Source organism: Furipterus horrens, unplaced genomic scaffold, assembly GCF_987537825.1.
Source record: "Furipterus horrens unplaced genomic scaffold, mFurHor1.1.pri manual_scaffold_6, whole genome shotgun sequence".
Classification (NCBI taxonomy): Eukaryota; Metazoa; Chordata; class Mammalia; order Chiroptera; family Furipteridae; genus Furipterus; species Furipterus horrens.
Genome location: NW_028327176.1, coordinates 66913656 through 66926236, shown reverse-complemented (window position 1 = coordinate 66926236; position 12581 = coordinate 66913656). Strand labels below are relative to the sequence as shown.

At 45.0% G+C, this 12581-nt stretch overlaps 1 protein-coding gene across 5 annotated transcripts; it reads left to right on the top strand.

Annotated features, from left to right (window-relative positions):
- The first annotated feature begins 502 nt into the window (after positions 1 to 502).
- GGCX (gamma-glutamyl carboxylase) lies at positions 503 to 12153 on the top strand. Of its 5 annotated transcripts, none has more exons than XM_090281640.1 (15): positions 503 to 582; positions 1001 to 1171; positions 2268 to 2426; positions 2712 to 2877; positions 4505 to 4583; positions 5049 to 5155; positions 6028 to 6191; positions 6544 to 6809; positions 6959 to 7090; positions 7443 to 7594; positions 8026 to 8195; positions 8413 to 8543; positions 8830 to 8977; positions 9363 to 9558; positions 9995 to 12153. In XM_090281640.1, the coding sequence occupies exons 2-15, from the start codon at positions 1057 to 1059 to the stop codon at positions 10185 to 10187; spliced, it is 2178 nt and encodes a 725-aa protein (XP_090137766.1). In that variant the 5' UTR covers positions 503 to 582; positions 1001 to 1056; the 3' UTR covers positions 10188 to 12153. The 5 variants fall into 5 exon arrangements, with proteins under 5 accessions (XP_090137766.1, XP_090137765.1, XP_090137764.1 ...); XM_090281639.1 differs by having other exon boundaries at positions 503 to 608; positions 9369 to 9558; XM_090281638.1 differs by having other exon boundaries at positions 503 to 608.
- The last annotated feature ends 428 nt before the right edge of the window (positions 12154 to 12581 follow it).

Here is a 12581-nt window from a genome sequence, read left to right as displayed (position 1 = left end):
CTCATTACCCACATTCTGCAACATCTCTCCTTTGTGTTGTTCCGGTTTCCCCTGCTGCTTTCACACCCCTAGTTCTTGGCCTGTACTGGAAGAAAGAATAAAAGAATTTGAGCACTCTCGCTTGGCAGGCCTTCCAGGTGCAACTCCAACTCAGCCCTCTACCTCTCTGGGGAAGAGTCTGACCTAAGGGTCTGCCTGGTTCACGCCTGGGAGGGGCAGGGAAGGAAACAGGGAAGTTGCTAGAATCCCGGTCTTCCTAAGGTTGAAAGCATGGAAGGGCGTCGAGAGGCCTCAGAGATATCCTTGCGCGTCTTCCGTCACTAGGTGAGGCAAGGCGCGCCCACACCCTTCGGTGCCTGCCCCGCCCCAAAGGGCCCTAGCTTCGCCCTCTGCCGCCAAGCAGAAAGCCAAGAGCCGCCAGCTGCGGCCCTTCACGACAGTCTCGGCACTTTCCGGCCGCAGCTCCTTTGCTGATGTGTCGCGGAGGCGTGGCTTAGGGAAACTGCCGCTTGCGACGCCCATACATCCGAGGTGGCTGCCGTGCTGGAGTTACCGCGATAGGTTCATGGCGGTGTCTGCCAGGTCCGTGCAGGGCCCTCCCGGGTCAGGTAGGCTCAGAGCCCCACCCTGCGGTGGAGAGAGAGCGGGGTGCTGGTCTCAGAGTGGCGGAGGCGGGAGGACTGCCCCGTGGGACCTGAGGAATGGGACTCGGTTGGAAAGGAGCATGTAGAGAGAGGAGAGGTTACAGTCTGCTGCTTCGGAGTAGTGATGGCTTTCGATTAGCAGGTAGGGAGGGGGTTGTAGTCTGAGAGAGACTCTGGGGCATTGGCGGGTCCTGGAGGAGGGGCTGCACCGCAGGGGCGTCTCTGGTAGAGATCGGTGGGAGAACCCAGGTAGGAAGAAACTCTGGGTTGCTGCGGCCGTGATTTGGGAAGGAGTCAACTTTAAAACACCAACACCCCATATGCGAACACATCTTTTCTTCATTTATTGGTTGTAGATAAAGTACAGAAAGACAAGGCTGGACAGACCTCAAGGTCCAATCAGGCCAGCCGCATGAGGAAACTCCTGGGTTTTGATTGGACAGATGTTTCCAGCTGGGGGAGGCTGGTGACCCTGCTGAATAGACCAATGGATCCTGCAAGCTTGGCTGTGTTCCGTTTTCTCTTTGGTAAGTCCAGTTTCTGGGAGGGGCCATTGTGGTTGGAGAGGGAGAATGACAACGGTCCCTTGTCTATTTCTTGGTTATTTAATTAGTGGACTTAGCTCCCTTTTTCTCACAGCTGAAGATGTCAGTATCCTGGAAGAGGTATTTGTGGAATTTGGGATCAAACCCAGCTTTGCAGGGTTTGGAGGCCAGAAATGCTTTGACTTGAGGAGGAAATATTGAGGCAGCAGACTAGATTTCAGAAATTTGTCAGGGTTGACAGGGCAGACATTTTGGCTGTAGCTCCCTAATCCAGAGCTTCCTCTTGGAATGGGTCACAGATATGCTGAGCTGTTAATCCATAGCCAAGAGGTTCTCAAATGGGGGCATTTTTGCTTTCCCTGGGGACATTTGGCAATGTCTTTGGACAGTTTTATTTGTCATATGTGTGTGGGGGAGATAGATGGCTACTGGCATCTACATAGGAGCCAAAGATGCTGCTAATTCTATGATGCACAGGATAGACCCTCCCAGTAAATAATTAATCAGCCCCAAATGTGAATGGTCCAGAGGTTGCGAAACCCTGCTTTAATTGAAACTGGCTTCCTGACCTGAGTAGCCCCTTCTGTTTACCCCAGTGTGTTGGCCAAATATTGCTGTTTTCTGGGTGTTCGAGGAAGTAGAAAAGGTTGAGAAGCACCACCCTAGAGCACTTTCTGTAGCACAGACCTGTATAAATATTAACTTTCAAAACCTGAACAGCTTAACAATATAATCAATAAAATATACTTAAAAAAAAAAGAGAACAAGTCAGAATATAAAAAAAAAACCTGAACAGCTTTTATAGCATTTTATATGCTTTTCTCATATAATCCTCTCTGTAACTCTGTAAAATATTATGAACCCCCTTTTACAAATGGGGAATTGGCTCAGTAAGGTGCAGCAGCTGATCACACAATTGGCACAGTGTCCAGCATATAGTAGGCACTCAGTAATTATTGTTGAATGAATGAATAAATGGAAGAGCCAGGATTAGGAAAGAAGTCTGACCCTGGAGCTAGGTTCGCTTGACTGCTTCCTTTGCTGAGGCCTAATGGCCCACTCCCAACTGCCTTCTCAGGGCTATTGATGGTACTGGACATTCCCCAGGAGCGGGGGCTCAGCTCCCTGGACCGAAGATACCTGGATGGGCTAGAGGTGTGCCGCTTCCCCTTGCTGGATGCCCTGCAGCCACTGCCGCTTGACTGGATGTATCTTGTCTATACCGTCATGTTTCTGGGTAAGGAAAACTGGGAATATTGATTGGCCTACCTAAAACAGAAATGCAAAGCATGCTGGTGAATGAGCAAGGTCTTCGGTTCCTTATTTCAATTCTGCTGTGACTCATAATTTCACTCTATGGACCTATTTGACTAAATGTTAAAATAATATTTAGTTTTCACTTAGTTGTACCTAATTATAAAATGTCTGAAGATTTTTCTTAATCATACCCACAGCCTGTCCTAGGGGAGCTAGGCCTGTGGTGACCCTTTGACCTCTTAATCCTTTCCCCCACAAATCCCAGGGGCACTGGGCATGATGCTGGGCCTGTGCTACCGGATAAGCTGTGTGTTATTCCTGCTGCCATACTGGTATGTGTTTCTCCTGGACAAGACGTCATGGAACAACCACTCCTATCTGTATGGTTTGTTGGCTTTTCAGCTGACATTCATGGATGCAAACCACTACTGGTATGAGTCTAGGGAAAAAGAGGGGAGGGGTTGGCTGGATCAGGATGGTTACCAGGATAGGGATCCATTGAGGTCCTAGAATTTGCCCCAGCAAGCGTAATTTCAACCATGCTTTGCAAAGGTCACACTTTAGTTTGGATGAATTTGGAAGGGGGAAGGGTCAGTGAGGTTGGAGCACTTGGGATAGCAAAAAAAAAAATGGCTCCATTCTACTCCTTCACTCTTTCCGTATCTCCCCAGGTGCCTTGATCTATTCCACTTCCTGTAATCCTCTTAGAAGAAGAGAAGACTAAAGCCAGGCATAGCTGTTTTCAAATACTTCAAAGGTGGTCATGTGGAAGAGGGAGCAGACTTTCTCTCTGTGAGCCCAGAGGGGCAGTGTTAGAATCAAGAGTAGAAGTTGCTGTGAGGCAGAGTCATGTCAGAAGGAGGGGACCCACCAGGGCTGCTCAGCAGTGCTGTCCTGGGAGGAGGTAACCCTCCCACTCCTCTTACTTAGGTGAACATCTTTCAGGGGAGGTGGAGAAGGGATCTGGAAACAGTGTGGCAGGGCAGATGACCTTTAAGGATACTTTTCATTATTAAGTAAAAAGCAAATATGAGATCTCAGTAAGATGTGGATGTATAGGTAAAAAATCTCAAGCGTTGAATTTGTTAGCAATTTATCAGTCATTAAGTTTTTTCATTAATACACATAAATACTCTTTTTGTAAAGTCATTCACAATGGCCAGAACTAAGAGGCAGTTTTGACAGAATACTCCCGAAAAGTTTTATTTTTATGACTTACAATTTGAAAAAATACATATCACTTACTGAGGGCTTTCCACATGCCATGTTAAACACTTAAATTTTTCCTCATTATAACCCTATGAAGTCCATAGTGCTGTTCCCATTTTATAGATGAAGACAATAAGGCTTAGAGAATTAAAAGATTTGCCCAAGGTCACATAGCAGGAAGAGGCACAAGCGAGAATCAAGTTTTCCTTAACTGCAGACTACAGTGCTCTTGATCACAGTGTAAGCTGCCCCTTTCCCAACTTCTTGGCTCATTCATTGTCTTGAAAACCTGCTTTGCTTCTGCCTCCTCAGAATACATCTAGTCTCAGAGCCTGGGTGTATCAGTTCTCTCCCCAGGTAGGCTGTTAGAGGGTACCCTCTGACACTAGGTCCTGGTCTCAGATCTGTGAAATGTCAGTTTGTTTTGGATATTGAAATTTTTTAAAAAATGCACTGTATATATTTATATACACCTTAAGCTTTGTAAACACTCCCTCAAATTCATTCTTTTTCAGATTCAGTCATATTGTAGCATTGTAGTCTTTTTTTCCCCCCTGATTTATTCCATTAGGACAAACTAATTTGCTAACTAGTGATAAATACTGGAAAAATTATTTTTTGTAAACGCTGAACTTTTTGTTGTTATAACATGTTAGTAAAATTTCTGTTATGAGTTAAAATAAATCACTGTTAAAATTTGCTCAAATAATTCTAAAGGGCCTGAAAATAGCCCAGAGGACCAGAGAAGATATAGGAGTTGTCCTGAGATAGATAATTACATTTAAATACAAAGGTAGAAATGTGGCTGTACTAAGAAACTCTCCTCATTCCTTACCTTACTTGGTGTAGGTCTGTGGATGGCCTGCTGAATGCCCGAAAACGGAATGCCCATGTACCCCTTTGGAACTATGCTGTGCTGCGTGGCCAGGTATAAGATTTTAGGAGAGGGATGTGTTCTTTGATAGCCATTGTCAGCATGGCCATTCCACTGCCAGACTGCACTCTACTCTGCCTCCCTGGATCTTTTTCTTTTTCCCTTTTGCTGGAAGGTTAGGCTGGCTTTTCTGTTGTTTCGATATCCTAATCTCTGAGCTCTCTCACCTTATCATCGGAAGAATAGAGCTTTGTCCCCACCTGTTAGAATCCTCATGAGAGATTATTATCTATTCTTTATGACTTTACTTGGTTCCTGATACTGTGCTTGGAATTGGTGGGATGTCAAAAGGTACTTGTTGGATGAGTGAATATCTGAGATGAGTGAATAGAAGAATGGAACTAATCTTTGGACCTAGAACTGAGATGAGAACCTATTCTATTTTTGACTGCAGAAAACAAGGTTTTTTGTTTGTTTGTTTGTTTTTTAAATAATTTGTTTTGCATTTTGTGTTTGCAGATTTTCATTGTGTACTTCATTGCGGGTGTGAAAAAACTAGATGCAGACTGGGTGGAAGGCTATTCCATGGAGTACCTGTCCCGGCACTGGCTCTTCAGTCCCTTCAAGTGAGTGGCAGTTTGAGGACAGGCCTCATTGAGGCACAGGTACAGAGTGGATGACTTACTTCTATCATGTCTGCAGTTCCTACTTTGCCTCAGTTTGCAACATGCTTTTCTCTAACCACTCATCTCTATTCAGCAGAAGGCAGGATTGATGATATCAAAAGATCTAGGCTTAGCTGCCCCTGTGAAACTTATGGTATGGGTGGAAACAAAGGAAAAGAAATTTTTAAAGGAGAGGAAAAGAGCCAGAACTGGGTAACTTGATGACTGAGCCAGTGCCCTGAGCAGTTGCTGTAGGTGGTGCCCGTGTCCTTGGGTTGCCACCTCATCCTCTCACTAGGATTCCTTAGCCAGTGTCCTGAGAAAGTGGACAGTCAGTGTCCCTGCCCTGACAGAACCAGTGTTACCAACTTTTTATGAAGCAGAGGTTTGCCTCTCTGATTTCTCTTCCTCTCATTTCTCCTTTTTTCTTGTTTTACTTTATTCTTTTTCCCTCTTCCCTATTACTTCCCAATTCCTGTAGTTTGACTTCAGTATCTTGTTAGTTAAGCATTCAACTTTTAAAGTTTCTTCTCATTTATAACCTCTATGAGGAACCTGCCCACCACAGTACATATACTTCTCAATCAAATTTGCCCTAGGAGATTTGCCCTTGCTTATTACATAGGGCATGTTGAAAAAACTTGGACACCTCAAGTGTGTAGAAATGTAAAGGGGTTGGAAAATCCATGGGTGTCTTTGTGTAGAGTTCTACCCACCTGCTGGGTAGATCCTTTGGCAAGGACAGGGTAGCAGATGTACATTTGCTGTGAATGTGCTGTGAAAGCTGGGTTCTCCAGTGGGCTGGTGCCTGACCCTGCCTCTGATGTCCGCAGACTAGTATTGTCTGAGGAGATGACTAGCCTACTCGTGGTGCACTGGTGTGGTCTGCTGCTTGACCTCTCAGCTGGTTTCCTGCTCTTCTTCGATACTTCAAGATCCATTGGCCTCCTCTTCGTGTCCTACTTCCACTGCATGAATTCCCAGCTTTTCAGCATTGGTCAGTACCTACAGTCTGGTAGGAAATAAGAAACCACAAGTGTGTAGGGAGGGACTTGCCAGAGGCATTGTTTGGGACTGGGAGACGATAATGAGAATAGGAGCTAAACTGAGCCAGATGCAGTCACTATGGAATCGAGTAAATGGAGAGGAGAGGATTGGGGCTTCTGGGCTCAGCTAGTATTACATATATAGTAAGGAATCTCTGGGCAGTAAGTATCTTTTAGTTAAGAACTTCTTTTATTATAAGTGGGGTATTTGGGAGATGTTTCTTAAGGGAAAGGGATTAAGGGGTTACCTACTTTTCACCAAACCAAACTCCTAAAATGCTTATTTTCTCCTTGCTTTTCTAGGTATGTTCCCCTATGTCATGCTGGCCAGCAGTCCTCTCTTCTGCTCCCCCGAGTGGCCTCGGAAGCTGGTATCTCACTGCCCCAAAGGGTTGCAAGAACTACTACCCCTTAAGGCTACCCCTCAGCCCAGTGCATCCTGCATGTATAAGAGGAACCGGGCCAAAGGCAGCCAGAAGCCAGGCCTACGCCATCAGCTAGGCACTGTCTTCACCCTGCTCTACCTCCTGGAGCAGCTTTTCCTGCCCTACTCCCATTTCCTCACCCAGGTATGTATATCTGGGGGTTAGCTTGGGAATTGGCAGAGGTGACAGCAGTAGGGGAAAAATGGGATTGGTTTTATAGCCCTTTCTTGGTAGAAGATGGGATTAGCATAAAAACCATTATTGAGCTGATTTCCTCTGCCCTGCTTTCTCAGGGCTATAACAATTGGACAAATGGGCTATATGGCTATTCCTGGGACATGATGGTACACTCCCGTTCCCACCAGCACGTGAAGATCACCTACCGTGATGGCCACACTGGCAAGCTGGGCTACCTTAACCCTGGGGTGAGATTTCTGATGCTGACAATTTACCGTTCTTCAAAGCTCCCTTGAGCTTTGGGGTCTGGATTGGTCCTAAACACAAGTATAAAAATGAACAAATTTGGGTCACTGCTCTTTCTCAGGAGCCAAGTTGAACTAAGGTTGAAATAAGGCAATATCATTTACTTCCTTGAATTGAGATTAGATTTCAGAAAAGTAAGTACCACCATTAGCTCAGCAATGAAAAATTCTTCCCCCAAAACAAGTCGCCCCCTCCCATTCAAAACAGCCAGATCTCTTTGTACCATTGGCAGTGCATGACTCCTCCATGACGTCTATAAGAATGAAGTGGGACTAATATGGGGATTTGGGACAGGTATTCACACAGAGCCGGCGATGGAAGGATCATGCAGACATGCTGAAGCAATATGCCTCTTGCCTGAGCCGCCTGCTTCCCAAGTACAATGTTACTGAGCCCCAGATCTACTTTGATATTTGGGTCTCCATCAATGATCGCTTCCAGCAGAGGTGGGCAAGGGAAACAGAGGAGGGGGAAAATGAAGTCCAGCTCCTTTTGCCAAGATGAATAGCTCATGCTCCCCAGTGTTGTCTTGCTTGAAAGGCTGTCTGTCCTCTGTTGCATGTCCATGTTGACCTGGTTGCGGGCATAGCTGATTGCTTCCAACAGGGGGCCCCCATCATCCTGAAGAAAAGGTAATGACTTGTTCTGCTAGAAACTTAACAAAATTCTCAGATGGCCACTAATCCTCCTTCTTCCTAGTGCTCCAGAATCTCTTTCCCCTCTCTTTCTGTCCCAGACTGGTAATAACATGCTGATACAGGCCATTTTTTCTATCTGGAAACCTTGTTCTGTCTGGGAATGGTGATGAAAGAAACAACTGCAAATTCTGCTGGATAGTTGGCCGTGGCCTTCTTAAAACATGGCTTTCTTTCCTAAGGATTTTTGACCCTCGTGTGGACATTGTGCAGGCTGCCTGGTCCCCCTTCCAGCGTACATCTTGGCTACAGCCACTTTTGATGGACCTGTCTCCTTGGAGGGCCAAGTTACAGGAAATCAAGAGCAGCTTGGACAACCACACTGAGGTGGTCTTCATTGCAGATTTCCCTGGTATGGAAGAAAGCTAAGAGAGGCTTTGCTGTCTTGCCTCCTGGCCTCCTTGGTCAGGGACATTGCATGTGGTAGAGAGGGGAGGGGGCACTCCTATTGGGTGGAATGTTTATGAAATCTAAGGGGTAGTAGTGGTGAAGGTGTAATGCCTCTATTTTGGGGGGAGTAAGTTCACTCTGCCATGGTGTGAGTTGGGGAACTTTGTTGCCCCTGTCAGGGCTGCACCTAGAGAATTTTGTGAGTGAAGACCTGGGCAACACTAGCATCCAGCTGCTGCAGGGGGAGGTGACTGTGGAGCTGGTGGCAGAACAGAAGAACCAGACTCTTCAGAAGGGAGAAAAAATGCAGGTATTTTGCTGGAATTAATAGCAGAAAAGTTTAGATGAGTGGAGTTAATTTGTATAGACTCAAAATGCTATACCATAGCAGTAATGCTGTGGGGCCTCCAAAAGCAAAGATGCCCTGGCTGTGAATAGTCTTATATGTAGGATTCTAGAGGACAGTTCCTTTGGACTCCAAATCACAGTGGGAAGAAAGATGTCTGGGGGTTGGGGAGTGGGTATAGTGTTAGGAGTCTATAGCCTGGCTAGGAAAAGTTTAAAGAGTGAAATAATGCATTTCTACTCCCTGTCAGTTGCCTGCTGGTGAATACCATAAAGTGTACACAATATCACCTAGTCCTTCATGTTACATGTACATCTATGTCAACACTACAGAGCTCAAACTAGAGCAAGACCTGGCATATCTGCAAGAATTGAAAGAGAAGGTGGAGAATGGAAGTGGTGAGTATATAAAGATTTAGACTGAGGTGGCCCCTGGGTACAAGAAGTTAGGGGAGTGAATGAGGATGTAGCTATTAAGAAATGAACTTGAGCCCCGGCTGGTGGGGCTCAGTGGATTGAGTGCCAGCCTGCAAACCAAAAGGTTGCCGGTTCAATTCCTAGTCAAGGCACAAGCCTGGGTTGCAGGCCAGGGCCCCAGTTAGGGGTGTGTGAGAGGCAACCAGTCAATGTATCTCTCACATCAGTTTCTCTCCCTGTCTTCCTCCCTTCCCCTTTCTTAAAAAAAAAAAAAAAAAAATTAACTTGAAGCCTCAGGCTAGTGAAAGGGGAGTTTTAGGAGAGAATGATCTCTCAGTGATTCCTCTTTTTGCTGACCTCTGGGCAGAAACAGGGCCTCTACCTCCAGAGCTGCAACCTCTGCTGGAAGGGGAAGTAAAAGGAGGGCCTGAGCCAACACCTCTGGTTCAGACCTTTCTTAAACGCCAGCAAAGGCTCCAGGAAATTAAACGCCGGCGAAACACCCCTTTCTATGAGCAATTCTTCCGCTTCTTGCTGCGAAAGCTCTTTATTTTTCGCCGCAGGTAAGTTTTACCCACAGCAATACTTGTCATTGTCAACAGATGTTTGCAAGCTGGGTAACTTTTCTCTAGTGAGGGCAACAGCAGAGACTCTCCCAGGAAAGTGCAATCTAGGGCTAAATATCTTTTTCTCTCCATTCTCCTCTTCCTGATTTAATGGAAGAGTTAAGTGACCTTTATCTGATGGTCTTGCCATCTTGCTCTGCCTCATTTTACCTCTAGCCTCCCCATGAGTTATTTCTGCCTCACCCTAAAATCCTCTACTAGACTGTATAAGTAGGGTGCCCTTCCATCTGGGATGTGAGAGTCCCTAAGGGGAAATTCTCATTTATGCCAGGGTCTGAGAGGAGGTAGAACCAGGTGTTCCTTAAGGGCTTTGGTAGGAATGCCTATGTTGAAACAGGAGTTTGGACTGAATGGCCTTTTCCCTCTTTTTCAGCTTCCTTATGACATGTATCTCACTTCGAAATCTGGCATTAGGCCGCCCTTCCCTGGAGCAACTGGCCCAAGAGGTGACTTATGCAAACTTGCGACCCTTTGAGCCAGTTGGAGAGTCAAGTCCGTCAAACACAGATTCTTCGAATTCTAATTCTCCTGAACCAAATTCTGAACATATCCACTCAGAGTTCTGAGGTGGGCCAGACACTGGGTACAAATATGGCAGCAGACAGTTACAGGACCATTTCCTGTGTGGTGGAAATTTGAAAAAAATCTTTACAGATATTTAATGCACCATAATGAAAATAGTAGCTAATTATTCTCAAGTGCTTGCTATATGCTAGGCACTGTGTGAGGCACTGTGCCTACATTATATTTAGTCCTTAATGGTCACTAGTCCTATTTTACAGTTGGAGAAACTGAGGCTGATAGGTAATATATTTGCCCAGACATAACCCTAGTAGGGATGGACTGATGGTTTGACTTAAGGTTTTGCACCCTGTCTCTTGTAATTTTCAGAATCACAATAATTCTTAAGTATGATTAGGATGGTGATCAGGTTCTAAATGCACACCAAGCAATTTTCTCTTCACTACAATTGATTCCTTTGTTTCTCATATCTGTATAGCCGGTAAGTTTTTCACTAGCAGTTAGTTATGAAAGTAGAATAGCAGAAAGTTAGGGGTATGTGAGAAAGAAATTTAGATGCTTGGTCGTGGTATTTTCCTAAAAATAAACTTGCTATTTAGCATTATTCTAGCATTTAGTGAGAAGGTAATGTGAAGTATTAACCAAACTTGGGGAGGTATTAGGGAATGTTCGGTCACTTTGTCAGTTTGTATATACACAGTGATCATGGAAGCTCCTCAGTTCCATGAAAATTCAAAGGCCTGGCACCAGGCTAGGAAGTGAGTGTATAGTTCTTTTTTTTAAAAGCTAAGCTCAGTCTTGTAACAGACTAGTAGAAAACTGTCAGTCCCAGTAACTTTTGATAAAGAATTACATCTGTTTTCATGCTTCTCCTCTCATTCCCCACCCCACCTCACCCTCTTGGACAGTTCTTGGGGTTCTTTCCCAGACATTTTTTTCACTGTACATACTTGGAATGATTATCTGTTCCATGGTTTCCAGAGATGCTGTTTAGATTTCTTTCCTGTGCCCTTGACCTATGTACTTATCCCCACCTGGATGTCCCACAGAACTTTCAAACTGTCCTGAGCAGAACTTACCTTCATGCCCAACTCAAGACATGCTTCTCCTTTATTAGTGAATGGCAACTCTATTTTTTGACCAAGCCATCTGAATCATTGGCTTTATCTTTTCCTCACATTTTTTATAATTTCAAGTCCTAGTAATTCTACCTCTTTGTTAGGTCTATTAATTTAATCTCTACCCTGTGTTCTTTCAACCTTTATAATGGCACCTAGTTAGGGAGACCACAGCAGGGCTACAATGTAGTTATGCAGGTGTGGCCTGAGTAAGAGCACCCCACTGAGGCCAAGTGGGGCCCGCAGTAAGTCCTGATTCATATAAGGCATTGCATGCAATAGCTGTGCCACAGGGTGTCTTGAGTACCTAGTGAAAATGGTGTAGGTGAAAACACTGGTTTCAATCTTTGCACCTCTGTGACACAATATACCTCAGCATTATGTCCTTTGCCAGCAAGTTCAGCTATCTTCCTCTGTTACCCTAACCACCATCACCCTCTTCCCTTTGAAGTGACTCTTGCATAAGTACTTTTATAGACAAGGAAGCTGCTATTCCCAAACTGTAAGTTTGTATACCAACGCTGTGACTAGTTTTCCCAGTGATGCTGGGATGCGACGGAGAGAAAGTGTGGTCATCTTAATACTGGCAAAAGTTGTTTGAGTGAATCAGGTCCCGTGCAACCGCAGCCATTTTGGAGTGAGTTATCAATGTCCTTTTAGCCAGGCTTTTTAGTATTTTCGTTGTGCTCAGCATTTGGATCTTCTGTCACACATCCTCAATTGTTTGTAACCACCCTCCTTTTCATGCCTTTGCTCCTAGTCTGCTCCTCCACCTTCCTGTTTTTAAAAATTCTCAGCTCTCCCCTGCCTCCTCCCTGTCCCCACCTCACCCCCCAAATAAAGAGGACAAGTACCTTTCCTTAGGCATCTTCCTAGCAAATATTGAATCTAACCACAAGGCAGTTTTCTTTGGTCCTGCCCCACCAGGTTACAGGTATCGACTCACCTTATTTGGCGAACATGCTTATATCTTTAGACAGTAATGCATTAACATCTAAAAGCTTTTTGAAACATCCTAGAGCTTTTCAGTGTCATGACAGTTGGAGTTCTCAAGTTCCTGAGCAAATTAAAAAGCTCCATTGATAACTAAGATTTAACCTTGCCTCTCCCCCATTTCTAAATTCTTAAGCCTCCAAGCAAACAGGTATAAGCAAGCATTCCTTGGGTCTCACATCTGCAGGTCAAAGGAAGCAGCTGAACTACCAAATTTCCTACATGCTGATGCAAACACGCCAGCTGGCTCCTGTCTGCACTTTTTAGCTCCTAAGCTCAAGAAAGGATGGTTAAAACTATGTGGATTAACTTTTATAAACTGCTACA

Bases quoted from the DNA above. Each gene is read 5' to 3' on its own strand.
- GGCX (XM_090281635.1), top strand. From the start codon at position 702: ATGGGACTCGGTTGGAAAGGAGCATGTAGAGAGAGGAGAGGTTACAGT. The intron at 7,595-8,025 runs GTGGGCAAGGGA...TTCTTTCCTAAG, and splicing joins AATGATCGCTTCCAGCAGAG to GATTTTTGACCCTCGTGTGG. The intron at 8,978-9,362 runs GTGAGTATATAA...ACCTCTGGGCAG, and splicing joins GAAGGTGGAGAATGGAAGTG to AAACAGGGCCTCTACCTCCA.